This window comes from Balaenoptera physalus (assembly GCF_965194825.1).
Source record: "Balaenoptera physalus genome assembly, chromosome: 15".
NCBI lineage: Eukaryota > Metazoa > Chordata > Mammalia > Artiodactyla > Balaenopteridae > Balaenoptera > Balaenoptera physalus.
This window is the reverse complement of record NC_138894.1, coordinates 52,953,808-52,968,786: the sequence shown is the minus strand read 5'-3', so window position 1 is coordinate 52,968,786 and position 14,979 is coordinate 52,953,808. Positions and strand designations below refer to the sequence as shown.

General features: G+C 35.0%; 2 protein-coding genes across 6 annotated transcripts in view; one reads left to right on the top strand and one right to left on the bottom strand.

Moving 5' to 3' along the window:
• The window catches only part of ASB3 (ankyrin repeat and SOCS box containing 3), a 91,983-nt gene that overhangs the window by 67,246 nt on the left and 9,758 nt on the right, over positions 1–14,979 (bottom strand). The window contains exon 1 of one of the 4 annotated variants that reach the window (XM_082426281.1): positions 2,667–2,753. The exons of the other annotated variants lie outside the window; for them this stretch is intronic. The gene's annotated coding sequence lies outside the window, so the exon portion shown is untranslated. Of the gene's footprint in view, positions 1–2,666; positions 2,754–14,979 lie in introns of those variants that run through there. 4 annotated transcript variants of the gene reach the window in all.
• Positions 3,046–10,541, top strand: CHAC2 (ChaC glutathione specific gamma-glutamylcyclotransferase 2). Of its 2 annotated transcripts, XM_082426303.1 has the most exons (3): positions 3,046–3,302; positions 8,062–8,097; positions 9,681–10,541. In XM_082426303.1, exons 1-3 carry the CDS (start codon positions 3,168–3,170, stop codon positions 10,074–10,076), a joined length of 567 nt encoding a protein of 188 aa, XP_082282429.1. In that variant the 5' UTR covers positions 3,046–3,167; the 3' UTR covers positions 10,077–10,541. The 2 variants fall into 2 exon arrangements, with proteins under 2 accessions (XP_082282429.1, XP_082282430.1); XM_082426304.1 differs by lacking the exon at positions 8,062–8,097 and having other exon boundaries at positions 3,049–3,302.

Below are 14,979 nucleotides of genomic sequence, written 5' to 3'. Positions count from 1 at the left end.
CGGACTTCAGGACACGGGGAGGGGGAAGGGTAAGCTGGGAGGAAGTGAGAGAGTGGCATGGACTTATATATACTACCAAATGTAAAACAGCTAGCTAGTGGGAAGCAGCTGCAAAGCACAGGGAGATCAGCTTGTGCCTTGTGACCACCTAGAGGGGTGGGATAGGGAGGGTGGGAGGGAGACGCAAGGGGGAGGAGATATGGGGATGTATGTATATGTATGGCTGATTCACTTTGTTATAAAGCAGAAAGTAACACACCATTGTGAAACAATTATACTCTAATAAAGATGTTAAATAAATAAAAATTTTTTGGATGTCTTAAAAAAAAAAGATGACATAGACACAGATTCTATCTCAAGTTATGTACTGTCTCACAGAAATGATAAATATATGTGATTCAAAATAGCAGAAACTGCCATAAGAGAAGTACAGATAAGGAGCCATGAGTAGTCAAAGAAGGGGAAAACTACTTCAACTTGGTGAGGGATATGAGCTGTGCCTAAAAGATAAGGGAGGCTGTGACAATGAGATAACATGTAAAAGAGCATTTCTTGGGCAGAAGAAAAAATATAACCAAAATTATGGAAATGAACAAGCAAGGGTGAGTAAGGTTCAGTGAATAATGGAAACAATTTACTTTGGAAGGAGGATTAGGTAAAAAAAGAATAGTAGAAAAATGAGGTTACAGAGGTAGCCAAACTACGGAGAATCTTGAACGCTAAGCTGTACATTTTTGAATATATTACTTTTAGCCAAGGCAATTACATCCAAATTTCACAAAAAAGAACAAATCCCACATTTTAGGTCTATTTATAAGCATATTCATCTAATAGAAGAAAACTTTTTTTCTACATAGGAAAACCACACACAAACACACATACAAGAATACTATTCCAAAGACATGAAAAACAACTTCAAGTAAAAACAGATAAGAATCCCCTTCTAAATTTTACTGGGTTTTCTCACAGTTACAAATAATGTTAACAGATCCAGATTAATACACAATAATCTGAAAAAATTAACAGAACTGGATAATATCTTTGCGCTTAAGGGAAAGAGAAGCCAAAAGAAATGTACTATAATAGCAGGATCGTTCTCTTCAACCTTTAATACCAACTAGTCAACATGAATAAACTGTTAAGATCTCCCTTAATAAAACCTCCCTATGTTCTAGACTAAAAAAGAGAGTACAGAGTCAAACAACAAAATACATACAATGTAATAACAAATATGTATGATACATAAACCTCAGCTAGACCTGAACTGGTAAACAAAATATCAGCTACAAAAATCAATTTTCAGGCAATTAAGGAAATTTGAACATGGAATAGATATTTGATGATGTAATTATCGCTAGTATTCTTAGATGTGATAATGGCATTGTGGTTATCAGGAAAATGTCCTTATTCTTAGAAGTATTTAGCAGTGAAATCACAGCACATGCAGCTTATTTCAAAGGTTTTAGATTTAAAAGTATATAAAAAGAGTAAAGCAACTATAGCATAATGTTAATTATTGGACCCATGTGTAGAGTATATAAATGGTCACCATATTCTTTTTTTCTAACTTTTCTGTATGTTTGAAATTTTTCGAAAAATTTGGGGGGGAACTAACCATTCCAGGCAATGTGAAACCACAGCTTGGAAAAAGTTAAAAGACCTGGTTATTCTTTTTTTTAATACATAAATTTATTTATTTTATTTTTGGCTGCGTGGGTCTTCGTTGCTGTGCACAGGCTTTTCTCCAGCTGCGGGGAGCGGGGACTACTCTTCATTGCAGGTTCACGGGGCTTCTCATAGCAGTGGCTTCTCTTGTTGTGGAGCATGGGCTCTAGGCGCACGGGCTTCAGTAGTTGTGGCACGTGGGCTCAGTAGTTGTGGCTCGCAGGCTTTAAAGCACAGGCTCAGTAGTTGTGACTCACGAGCTTAGTTGCTCCGCAGTACGTGGTATCTTCCTGGACCAGGGCTCGAACCCGTGTTCCCTGCATTAGCAGGCGGATTCTTAACCACTGCGCAATTAGGGAAGCCCAGACCTGATTATTCTTAAATTAAGTTTTTCTTTGTGACATTTTCCTGTTTATTTCTTAAGAGCATAAATAATAATCCTTGAACCTGGATGTTCTAGCATTCTTTTATAAAGCTAAAGACTATGAAACAGAAATCCTCAAGAAAGAATAATCATTTGTTAAGGCTTCTGCTTTCACATACAGAAACACTGCATTGATGGTCCAAGTGAGCTTCCTAAACAGTATTTTGGAGCAGTAGCTCTAACCGTCAGATCAAAACATTTTTTAGGATACTTGACCTGTTGGATAAACTCACGAAAGCTATTAAATTTCTCCCCAGGAAAATGTACACAGATCCCAAATCTTGTATACAATTTCAGGAGGTCTCATACACGAGCTAAAAACCTTTGCCTACTCTTTTCTGAGTGACTCCTGAGAATACTAAAGATGAATAAGGTCGTTTCACGCAGAAAATTTTAATATGCAAGCAATTTTTGTTTAAATAATATTCAACAGTAGCTCTTCTACAGTCACAAAACTTCTGTAGTAAACTTTCTGCTTCTATTCGACAGGTAGAAAGATTTTTTTTAATGTAAAAATACAGATTACACTCCCTGCAAATCCAGTTTTCAAACCATAACAAAATGTCTTTCTACGTACCAACTGCGGTACCAATAAACAGCTCGTCTCCGTATCTAGACCACACCAGCCACGATTCCCACCCTCTCTCTTGTCCTTCCTCTCCGCATTCGAAAAACAGTAGACTGTTCCAATCTTAGAACCACAAATCCCATAAAAGGATTGTGGGTATTGTAGTCCTCTGACCACACGCACCTCAGGAAAGGTAGGGTGATTTACAGAGGCTGCTGAAAAATCCATTGCTTAGTTCAGAGGAAGTCAATGCTTCCACATACCCTAAGCAAACAAAATAATAATAATAATAACGTTGACTGAGCTGGAGTAGGAAAACATTCTTCGAACCGCAAGTCCCAGTGTGCTTTGCGTCCCCAAGCAGGGAGTGCAGACTTTGCGCCTGCGCAGCCGGTTTCTTGCGTCCGGAAAGCTGTAGTCCCTGCCTGCAGCTCAGAGACCACGCCAAGGAGACAGCCGCCACCGCTACCGCTGCTGCCGCCGCCACCAAGGAGGAAGAGCAAGGGAAGGATGTGGGTTTTTGGTTACGGGTCCCTCATCTGGAAGGTAGATTTCCCCTATCAGGACAAGGTGGTTGGATATATCTCAGGCTACAGCAGGCGCTTCTGGCAGGGCAGCATCGACCACCGCGGGGTTCCTGGCAAGGTGAGGCGCCAACCAGTCCCCCACACTTACTGACCCCGGCGCACTGCTCCCCAACTCCTGGCCCAGCTCTGCGGGACTTACACCCCAACGGCCGAGTAAACTCATGGAATAGTTTATAATGCTGCTACCTCTCTCTGTGCACCTTTCTTGGCCACCTGACCCCGACTCTCTCTCAAACCAAAGGCAGTCTTTCCGAAGCCGCTTGACATGCTGGTGGTAGGTAGTTCTTGAAGAGGAAGAAACGTGGGCGTAAACTCGCACAAGGCTAACGTGCTGGGAGGGGACCCCATCTCTTGGAAACTACTGCCCCCCCCAAAAGGTGGGAAGATAAACCTTCCTGTCACCACGGAGTTGGAATACTAAAATCAACTAGCAAATTCAGCTTTTTAGCAATTAAGTTTATTGGCATTTCTACATTCTGCCAGGCTTTGACTGATTTGAGTTTAAACGTGCATGTTATTTCTGGGTTTTTTTAGTATCTTTCCAAAGGTTTTATTTTATGACACCTAAGGTCACAGAAGAACTAGTTTCCAAAATTACCTTACTTTGATCACGTTGGTTGTCCGGTACTTCCCAAGTTAAGTGAGTCCCGCTTTGTTACCTAAATAGCAAAGTACCAATACTATATCCAGCATTATTTTAATGTTTTTTTTCTCAGTGGTTCTCCTCTAAATTATAAATGCAAAATGTAAGTTCTTTGATCCATTTTTCAGTCAGCTATGCAGAGACATTTATCTTAATATACGTGAAGAGAGAGTAACAGCTCACTGCTTATGCAAATCAGCCTCGTTTTGGCTGCAAAACAACTAATCCATAAGGAAAACTAAATTTTGAGTAACTGATAATTTGGATAAGTTGAACACTTACTATAGTTAACCTCCTAACTTTTAGAAGAGTACAAAGTGTTTAATTGCTTACATATTCTCTAAAATACTCAGAGTTATATGAGCTTGATTACCACTTTTTTAAAAAAGAAATTAATATTGGCTCAAAAGCACAATATCTAAAATGCTAGAAATCAGATGTAGCAAGAGATTGAGGTTAACTCCAAAGAAATACCTGTAGTCTTGCATCATGGAAAAGGGAAGAGAGGAAGGCTTTAGTTTGCACCTGCTCATCAATGAGACATAGGATGAAAATCACAAAAAGTTAGAAGCTGTTCTACCTCAACTAGAGTTGGTGAATTAAGAACTTGGCTTTAAGGTAGACAGATGACTTGAAAACAGAGGAGTGATCTACCACAAATGCACATTTACAGGCCAACAGAAACTTCATGGCCAAGGTATCTCCAAGAGTGTTATAAAATAATATTTAAGACTTTAAAGAACTAAGTTAAATAAAATGCCTTTTGAGTTGTCAGATATGAGCACTTAAAACTGCCATTCTGAAGAAGAATGCCTTAACCCAGGCTTCAATTTCAATGACCAAGTATTAATTACTTACGACCATGGTTATATAGCATATTTTACTACTCTAGTCTCAACCAAAATGTTTGTTACACAGCATGAGTTATGTACACTGTCAAAACAAACTGATGGTAAGAAACTGTCATGCCAATACAACAGTTCATGAGTCTTTAAAAAAGAAGAAGGTAGCTATAAAAGCCAATATCTCTCTTTTTACTTAAATATACTAAAATATAGGGCAGGAAATTTGGGGGAAAAAACTGCAATGGCTAATAGTTTGATACCTACTTTTATTTAAAGAATCCATCCTAGCATATTAAAGGAAAGCCTAAGGCACTAAACATTTTCTAAATATAATGTTCTATTAAGAAAACTGGAAAGAACATTATCTTACTTCACATTTTTTATTATAATGGATCACCAGCCTTTTATAAATATTAACTGTCTGACAAGAATATAAAAGGCTACAGAAATATCTAGCAAATTAGAATAACGTAAATGCTATATAGGACTATGTTTTTTACAGCAACATATGCTCCTAGTGAGCATATGATCATTACATATGAAACGTGATATTATTAAACAAATGTTGGACTCATTTCCACATACTGCAATGTGACATTTGTAGGAAAAATACCAAACTTACTTCCTTTACTAAATTATGCTTTCTTTTTAGCTTCATTTAACTTTAGTATCTTCCTAAGTTTAATTAAGCATCTCATTTATTTCTAACAAAACTGGCCAGTTCTCATCAAATTAAGGATTTATTTAAATGTGAAAAAATTTTCATATCAGAAAGAATATATTTCAATTTCAAAAAGAGAAAACATTTTAACACAAGAGATAATCATGAATATTTACTAAATCCCTCACTTTTCTAGATGTAGATCAGAAACATTACTCAGTACCCAATGAAAGCACCCATCATGACTCATATTTCACAGCATACTCCAATCCCATTCAGCTTCCAAGACCCCCTCTTCAGTTTCAATATCCCCAAAAAACATTTAAGTGCATTTACAAATTTACATTGTTTCCCAATAATATATTTTATTTTAGGGACAAACAGCTTAAATTTTAGAAAATATTTCTGAGTAAATATATCAGTAGTGCCAATAGTCCATGTCTGTTTCATCCATAAGCAGTCACAGGGACAAATCTATTTTCCCTTAATGACTCCCTATATATGCTCTTTGTTTTTTCTGTTTCAATTGCCACCACCTACATCCAGGACTTCACTACCTCTCCTCCTTTCAACAATTACTACTGAGTACTCACATGTTAAGTGGGAGACACCTATGCAAACAACAATACCTGATAAGTGCTATAAGGGAAATGAATAAAAGGAGCAATGAGAGTTTAGAAGGAGCTGCTGCAAAGTCGTCTGGGCAGCTAAGCCTTTATGGAGAGAGTGGTGGGAGGATATCCAAGGGATTCTAAAGAAGGAAAGGCATTCCACACTGGGAACTGGTATATCCAAAGATGTGAATGTCTGTAAAAGTTATAAATAATTCATTACAGCTTGAGAGGAAAAGTGGTAAGTAATGAGGTTTGTAGTTAACTCATGCAAAAGAATTTTTATTTTATCCTGTAGAATATTACAACCCTGAAAAATTCAAAGCACAGAAGTGAGTGGCCCAATTTTTGCACCAGAAAGTCAATCTAGGGCCAAGTAGAGAACAGTCTGGAGGCAGGCAGCGAAATCCCTAAGGAGGCAACTGAAGGATAAAGAGAAACCAGATTCAGAAGATAATCAGAAGATAGAGCTACCAAGAATTGGTGACTAGTCTGGTGAAAGGGGAAGCAAGGAAAGGTGGAGTGCAGAACTTGTCCCCTCCACCACTAACATTTCTTACGCACGGTCTACCTCCTTCGCACTTGAACGTGCATACTATATACTTTACCACACCCATCTTCCCAAAGCACTTCTTTTATCATGCCAGTCACCTACTACTCAAGTGCTACAGTAGCTCTTCATTTCCTATTTCTCCCAAATTTCAGTGGCTTCTTCTTTTCCATTGTCCCCAGTTTCAACTCCAATCTCAAATCTGACTCTATCCTATTTCTCCAGTTATGTTTCTGAATCATCTTCCATACATGGAGGACCCTCTGCTAAAGTCAGACACTTGGCCTGGTGTAATCCTGCTTCTAGACCCTCACTCATAAATCATGAGTCACAGTGCCCTTTTGCCAGAATTTTGTCTTTCTTTCTGACCACCCAAGACTCAGAATTCTTACTGCACTTAATAAATAGTATACATCATAGCCCTTAAGTATTCTCTACCTATTTCACATGTTAAGTTCATATTCCAGAATTACAATATAAGCTCTTGAAAGCAGGAATCAAGGTTTTATCTTCTCTACAGCACAGAATAGGTATTCAATAAATAGCTTCATATTCACTTTGATATTGAAGGTAACATGGCAATAGCTACATGACCCACACCAATATATGTATCCTTACTTTAGCATTATCTTAAATAGAAAACAAGTCAAATATAAATGTCCAACAATACAAGAATGTTTAAATTATAGTTCATTGACAGAATATTATGCAACTATTGAAATGGATGAGGAGACAAACAGGAAAATATAATTAAATAAAAAACATAATCCAAAATTCCATGCATTCCGTGATTACGAATTATCTATACAAATGGACAAAGACTAGAAGGGAATAGCAACAAGGATGACACAAGTATTTGAATGATGTAAGCTAACTATGTGCCACACAATAGGCATACAAGTAGGTAAAATTGTGGCTTACAACTCAACTTTCTCACTAATGATAACATGTCAGTAGACACAGACTTTGGCACCAGGTAGGAATTGTATTTGGAAAAAAAAAAAAAATGCAAATTCTTAGACTGTTCTATACCTACAGAATCAGGAACTACCTCCAGGTAATTCTGATCTACACTTAAGTTTGAGAACCACTTCCCTATAGGAAAGCACCCTGGATTCCTCAGTGAAACGATAGCAATCTTTTTTTCCTAAAGAGAAAAAAGTGATCAGAACATTTATTTATAATTGCTTCTTCCTTTTGCTTTTCATTTTAGATGAGCCTTAGTCACATGTGTGTCTTTTTTAATATATCCATTCTAAGTGAACATAATATACCTATTATATACAAATTAAAGAGAATCTTTTAGAAAGGCCAAGATAATTTGGATAAGGTAGACTCTCTTAATTCATTTTAAAATTTATCATAAAAAACAAGTACTTTTGAAAAAGTGCTTACTATGAGCAAACAAAGTTAAAATATTCCACATCAACAGTAAGTTGCTAATGCTCAGTTATTGAACTTTAATTCGGGAAAAAAAAATTTTTTTTTTTTACTTTTTTTAAAACAGCCTGGAAGAGTTGTGACTCTTGTTGAAGACCCTGCGGTATGGTATAATTATTCTTTTTTGTATAGTCTTTAATCATAAAATGTTAAGATGTTTCTCAGTTTTAATAATCAATGAAATTTTATTAGCAGTCATCACAGACAATCTGAACTACACTGAGTCTAGAATTCCTCTCCATATTTGTTGTATTTCTTTTCATCTGTTGGGAAAAGTTGGAATACAGAATTCAGGGTAGACAACAAAAAACCAATGGCATATAGTCTCATTTTTCCTTTCTCGATGAGTTTATTGACTGAGAATTTTGTGGTCTCCTTTGAAGTTAATGGAGCCCGCCCTCAGACAGACTACCACTAAGAATCAAACGAAACCCTAAAGCTTTCCTCACATTTGCTAGTATTCTAATATTTCAGCAAAAATCCCAGTCATGAACTATCACTTTCTTTACTGCCTAATTTTATCAAAAGCACAAGAGGTTTTTTAAAAAGTTTAGAGCACTAGAAAACTTTTATTTACCTGGTAGTTGTCTGTTTCTTAAATATCTTCAATCATTTTACTGAGATCCAAATTTTATATTATGAAGTTAAATATTTAACTTTAGAAAGGACTTTGATATATAAAATCAAGCAGCTAGCAACAGCAGATGAATGGTGAAATTCTGAAACACTTTCATAACTTACATTATGGAAAAGCATCTATAAAAATGGCTTCAAACTGGTAAGTAAAACTCCTAATTAGAGTTAATAAAACCACTTTGTTTCTGTAGAATGTTAATTTATTCAAAATGCTTAGCAACCTAAAGTTTAATAATCAAGTTAATAATTAAAGGTTGTCAAGAAACTAGAAAATCTGTGTTACAAACTATAAATCTTGCTTATATCACAGATATTTTATTAATACTACAAAGAATCTTTGCAGCTGAAGTACACTGCTTTTACTGACACTGTTCATGGGCTCTCTTGACAAAGAGGTTGCCATTTAGTATTCTGGATGGAGTAATTTACAAAGGATATTTGAAAGTTTAGGCAGTGAAGAAATGAACAAATAAATGAACCTATCGCCTTTATAGTTGACTACTTTATTACAGAGCTTTTAAAATACAGAACACTTTCTGCAAATAAGGGAACACCTAATATATAAGTGATGCTCAACTCCAGCTGAAGGGGGTTGGGGGTCAAACCCCTCCCAGCCAGCACACCAACACATATCCAGACAGCCCTGAAGTAGGCTTCAGGGTGGCTACAACACTCCCTGAAGCAGTTTGGAAACTACTGCCCCTATACCATCAGTGAAATGTTAATGGATTTAAAGCTTTAGAACTATATTTAATGACTAAATGAAGACCTGGTATTTTAATTTCAGTCCCATTAGTTAAAAGACATAATTTGAAAAACTTAAACAAAGATAAATATCCTGGTATACAAGGAAATCATTTATTCAGATTGAAGAATGTAAAATGCTGATTTCCTTTACTGTTTAGTACATACCTGTTCAGTGCACATTAAGTGAAGCAAAACTGCACTGATTTCTAAGAATATACAAGATATTTTCTTACATCATAATATATCTTCACCTATTTTAGCCTTGTAAAAACTAAATAATATATTCTTTTCATTTTTCAACAGGGTTGTGTATGGGGTGTTGCTTACAGACTGCCAGTAGGAAAGGAAGAAGAAGTAAAAGCACACCTTGACTTCAGAGAGAAAGGAGGCTACAGGACCACAACAGTCATTTTTTATCCAAAAGATTCCACAACAGAACCATTCACTGTGTTGCTATATATTGGAACATGTGATAATCCTAATTATCTTGGTCCTGCACCTCTGGAAGACATTGCTGAACAAATTTTTAATGCAGCTGGTCCTAGTGGAAAAAATACAGAATATCTTTTTGAACTTGCAAATTCTGTTAGAAGCCTTGTGCCAGAAGATGCAGATGAGCATCTTTTCTCTTTGGAAAAATTAGTAAAGGAACGTTTAGAAGGAAAACAGAATTTCAATTGCTTAAAAAGACCTAACTGACTTTTCCAAACAAGCAGAGCTTTTAGTCTTCAGAGAACAGCACAATGGCATCATGATTTGTAAATGTGTTTACTTGAAAATCTTAGTTGTGTTTAATGTTGTAGTCAAGATATCATCTAAATTTATAGTTTAATTGCAAGTGGCCTGAAACACATACATATTCAAGATATTGGGGTATAGTTAAAGAAAAAATTTGTTTCAATAATATAATAATTTTCCAGCTATGTGATATTAAATACTTGCTCATGAGAAGTGAGTTCTTTAGAAAAATACAATGAAGGACTCAGTTCAGAACTTGTTTTTATCTGAATAAATATAATTCTGTTATTTCATATCACAGTACTATTTTGAAGTTGTAGAGAATTAAACCAAAAGACCAGTAAATATAATAAGGTTATACCTTCAATATATTCCCATACATCAACTCTGTAATCATGGTTTAAAATAAATAAGCTTAAAATAACATGTAATTTAAAACATTTGGTAATATAGACAAGATTTGGGCCTTGAATGTGAATCTCCTTATTTAGGTATTAAATGAAATCCTTTCCAATTTAAGCCAAAAAATAGCATTTTAATATAAAAATTTCCTTGGAATTATAATGTACTATACCTCTCCATTTTTGAATAAATGTATTTTACTACATGGAAAAAACCCTTTCAGCTAGAAAAGCACAAATTATACAAATCATGTCTACTAACAATGTAGTCTAGTCTGTCACTCACTTTGTATTAATCTTATACTGAAACTTAAAAAAAACAAAGATGGGCTATCTGATATTACAAATTAACAGAAACATATAATGAAAGTTTGCTGTTTGAAATGGTGTTTAGAATTGTAATTTTTTAAAGTAAGAAGTGGCATTACCTGATAATTTGCTACACAGCTTTTTTTTTCCTTCTTACATCTTGTCACCTAAAGGTATCCACTAAATAGTGCTGATGATGCTACTCAAGTAGGAAACATATATGTGCATTATTAACTCATGTAAAAGTAACTTTGATTCAAACTAATCAGATTATTTCTTATTATACGTGATATCCTTCTCAACAGGACATACAGTCTCTCTGATATATAGTCAACATGAAAAGAATTTCAGTATCACATTAAGTCTAATGTGAAACTAATAATTAGTACAGAAGTTTTTCATGTAAAATAAAATAAAGCTGTCCTACGTAGTAGGAACAGTAGTCCTTTTCAGGTGTTTTAAAATCTGTTAACACATTACTTGATAATTTACTCAGCTACATAACTATTTTAAATATTTTCCAAAATTTTCAATATTAGTTTTCTAGAAGGCATTTCACTTGTCCTGTACAACAGGAAGAATACTAACATTCATTAATGAATACCTCATAAGGATGTACGAGGCACTATACATACAGAATCATCCTCTGAGCATGTTTCCATAGTAACTTGCACACAATTACACATCTAGTAAGCAGCAGAAGTCCATGTCTCTGCTAAAGCACAAGATCTTTCTACAATATATTTAAAAATCCACTTGAATTTAACTGTCTTTACTAACCTACATCTCTTTTTCAAGAGGTAAACAAGATTTAACTTTTTGTGTAATGACATAGTACGTGACTTGTTACATAGAGATGTTAATTTTGATAGATGCATACAGATTTCCACGAATATAATGAGCCTATACAAGATTCACATGCCATAGCTCAGAATCACATAGGTGTATTCAGAGATCCAGCCTTAGTGACTCTTCTACCATATAATATATAATTATGTTATGAAATATCAAGGGAGAGGGATTACTCTGGGTTCCTCATTTATGTGTCTTTCTAGACTCTCAGTTAGAAGTTAACTAGAAAATACACATGTGGTATACCATCAACATTTATAGGGAAGCCATGATCCAAAGAGCCCAGGGACAGGGACCTTCATTTTCACTGGGATGGAGAGAAACTTGACTAAAATGGAGAAGATAAACAATACTGAATTAGAGAGAAGCTAGGGTTTGGAGCCCACAAGCTAGTAAGAATCATAAAGGTACTAAGCTATCTAGAGCATAACTTATTTTTGTAAGCAAAACTGCAAGTCTCTTTATAGCCCTTGGACCTCACTTTCAAAACAGTCTCTCTCTTTCTGCCCTCATCATACACACATAACTCAGACCCTCATTCCTCAGAGAATAAATCTTATTAGTTAGGTGTTCAGTTTTAGGAATTCAAGAAAAGTATGAGTGTAAACCCTACATAGAGAAAAGAAACTTTTAATGTAAATCTCTAATGCGGTAGATTTTTTAAAGTAGGTCTTTCTACTCCTACTCCAGGCCGCTATTATATTTCCTTTCCCCACTCCCAAACAAATAACACATTCACTCTTCAGTCTACCAAGAACTGTAAGCACAGTCTAGATACCACCTGCATACATAAAAAGTTATCACTTAGGGAAACAAAGGTTGCTGTGATGTCAACTCTGAATATTTGAAAGCATGAAGGTGATCTATTCCTTCAAGACTGATTCTAAATCACTTTATAGTCAACATTTTATTCTATTATATTAGATTTCTCTTTTCCATAAAAACATATCTTTTTTAAATTATAACTTTGGAACAGTTGTGAATATCAATGTAAGCATCATCCTCCTATAATTTACATCCCTGATTCTAAGTCAGTTATATGATAAATGTGCTTAAAATTCCCTCTCATCATATCACATCGAAATCTACATAACAAATAGGGTATTCCAATTATGCCTATCTTTTTCAACAAAAATACTGTGACTATATTTTCTATGAATTTATTCAGCTCTTAACGATCTATTTTTATGAATTTCTAAAACTTTAAAATAAACTCACCCTAAGCACACATTAAAAATTCAACGATTAGCAAATGATTTTTTAATCCTGTGGCTACTCTTCAAAGAATTTGAACTCCTGAAAAAGTACTAAAATTATTCTTCTAAATGTCAAGTTTATATGATGAAAATTAGCTTTACTGAATTTCAGGGTTGTTTAATTCTTCTTAAGGTTCATTTTACCTTTCTAAAAAATTATATAGTTCAGTACCAATTTCTGGGTAGTTTTATTTAACTGTACTGAACCTCCCTGTCTTTATAAATGGTTAGCCAACGCACATACATCTGGAAAAACCACCACTTAACCCTACAATTTCTTTCACTCTTCTAGCTTTCCTTTCCTTTGCAGGAATTTTTAAACTACAGTGTTCTATTTCCTTATCAAATCATTTCAGTGTCCCTCCAATCTAACTTTACTCTGTTGTACTCCACCCAATCAGTGTAGTCTCAGGTCTCCAATGACCCCTTTCTGATTCAACCCAAAGATCTCGGTCCTTCATCCTTCTTTACAACTCTGACGCATCAGACACTAGTGACCATATCACTAAGGCCAAAAAAGCAGAACATTTCGTTGCATTTCTATTTACATCTTTGACTACTGTTTATCAGATGCACAAACTCATCGAATCCTAGGCTTCAATTACCATCTTTATTTAGAAAACTTCCAATCTCTAGCCTACTTCCTCAAACTCTTTACAAATCTATACGTCTTATATGCAAGGTACCTCCAGTTGAGCTATATAAACACCTGAAATTTAAGTGTATTAAAAACATAATTCATCTCCTTTCCCAAAGAAAAATTTTGTCCCACATTACTTCCCTGTACATGATACACATTAAATGTTGAACAATGGACAGAACAGAAAATACAACAAACAAGTTTAAAATATCACCAATTCACAGGCTTTTGCAGAAAATATTTTCACAATTTTTACAAAATGTAGTTGTGTTCCTTGTTTATAATAAATTTTAGCATTTTATTAAAAATTTTATATAATTTTATATAACTCAAAGCAAAGTGAGCAGGGAAGCCCTGAAGCCTATCTGTGATATGACTTAAAAGGTTACGTGTTGGTAAGACCTATCCTTCAAGTATGAGCTGCAAGGTTTCTCAACTAAAATAAGAACCTTATAATACAGCAAGAGCAAGAGTTTCTTACACCTCTTTGCCTCCAATCTTATTTCTTCTTTCCAGCACATTCTCTTCTCTGTACTCAGAATTATCTTTCTAAAATATGAAACTAATCTAGTCAGTAATCAAAATGCCTCCCAGGGCATACAAAATGAAGTTCAAATTCTTTAATCTGGTATTCAGCTACATACAATCTGGTGTCAGCATATTTGTCACATTTCACTTCCCACTAATGCACACCCCCCATGTTCCAGTCACACCATCCTCCTCAACCATTAAGACCTAGCAAAAAAGAGGGACTAATGATAGGTGGCAAGCAATCACTATGCAGCAAGACTACTAAGATAAAAAAGATAGCTCCCAGCTATCAAGAACCACATTTGGTGGAGAGACACACAAGCCAGCAAATCAATGTTACTTACCAGAAAGGCTGGGACATAAAATACAACCAGAATAGAGACAAGCAAATTGTTAATTCAAACTAATAAGATCAGAGAAAGCTTCACAGAAAAAAATAAATTGTTGCTCATGTATCAAAGAATAGTAGTTAACACTTATGGAGCACTTACTATAAATGCCAAAATCTATTCCAAGTACTTTACACATATTATTCCCCAATGAGAGACAAAAAGAGTTTAACTTAAACAAACATTAATAATAACTATCATTGAATACTTACAACATGCCAGGCACTGTGCTAAGCACTAAAAAGGAACAAAATGGAATTAAGGCCTTTAATTTTGGGGGAAAAAAAAAAACAGTGAGAGATGGCAGGTTTTTCATTTTGTACCTCCACTGGTAAGTTTTAACCCCAATGAGATTCTTTCGTGAAACAGGATAAAGTTAAAAGAATTTTTTTAAAAGATTCATTTAATTACCCATATTCTAAAGTCATAATTTTAAAAAATTTAAACAGATGTATGTTTTGCCCAATATTCTCAACAACATTGATT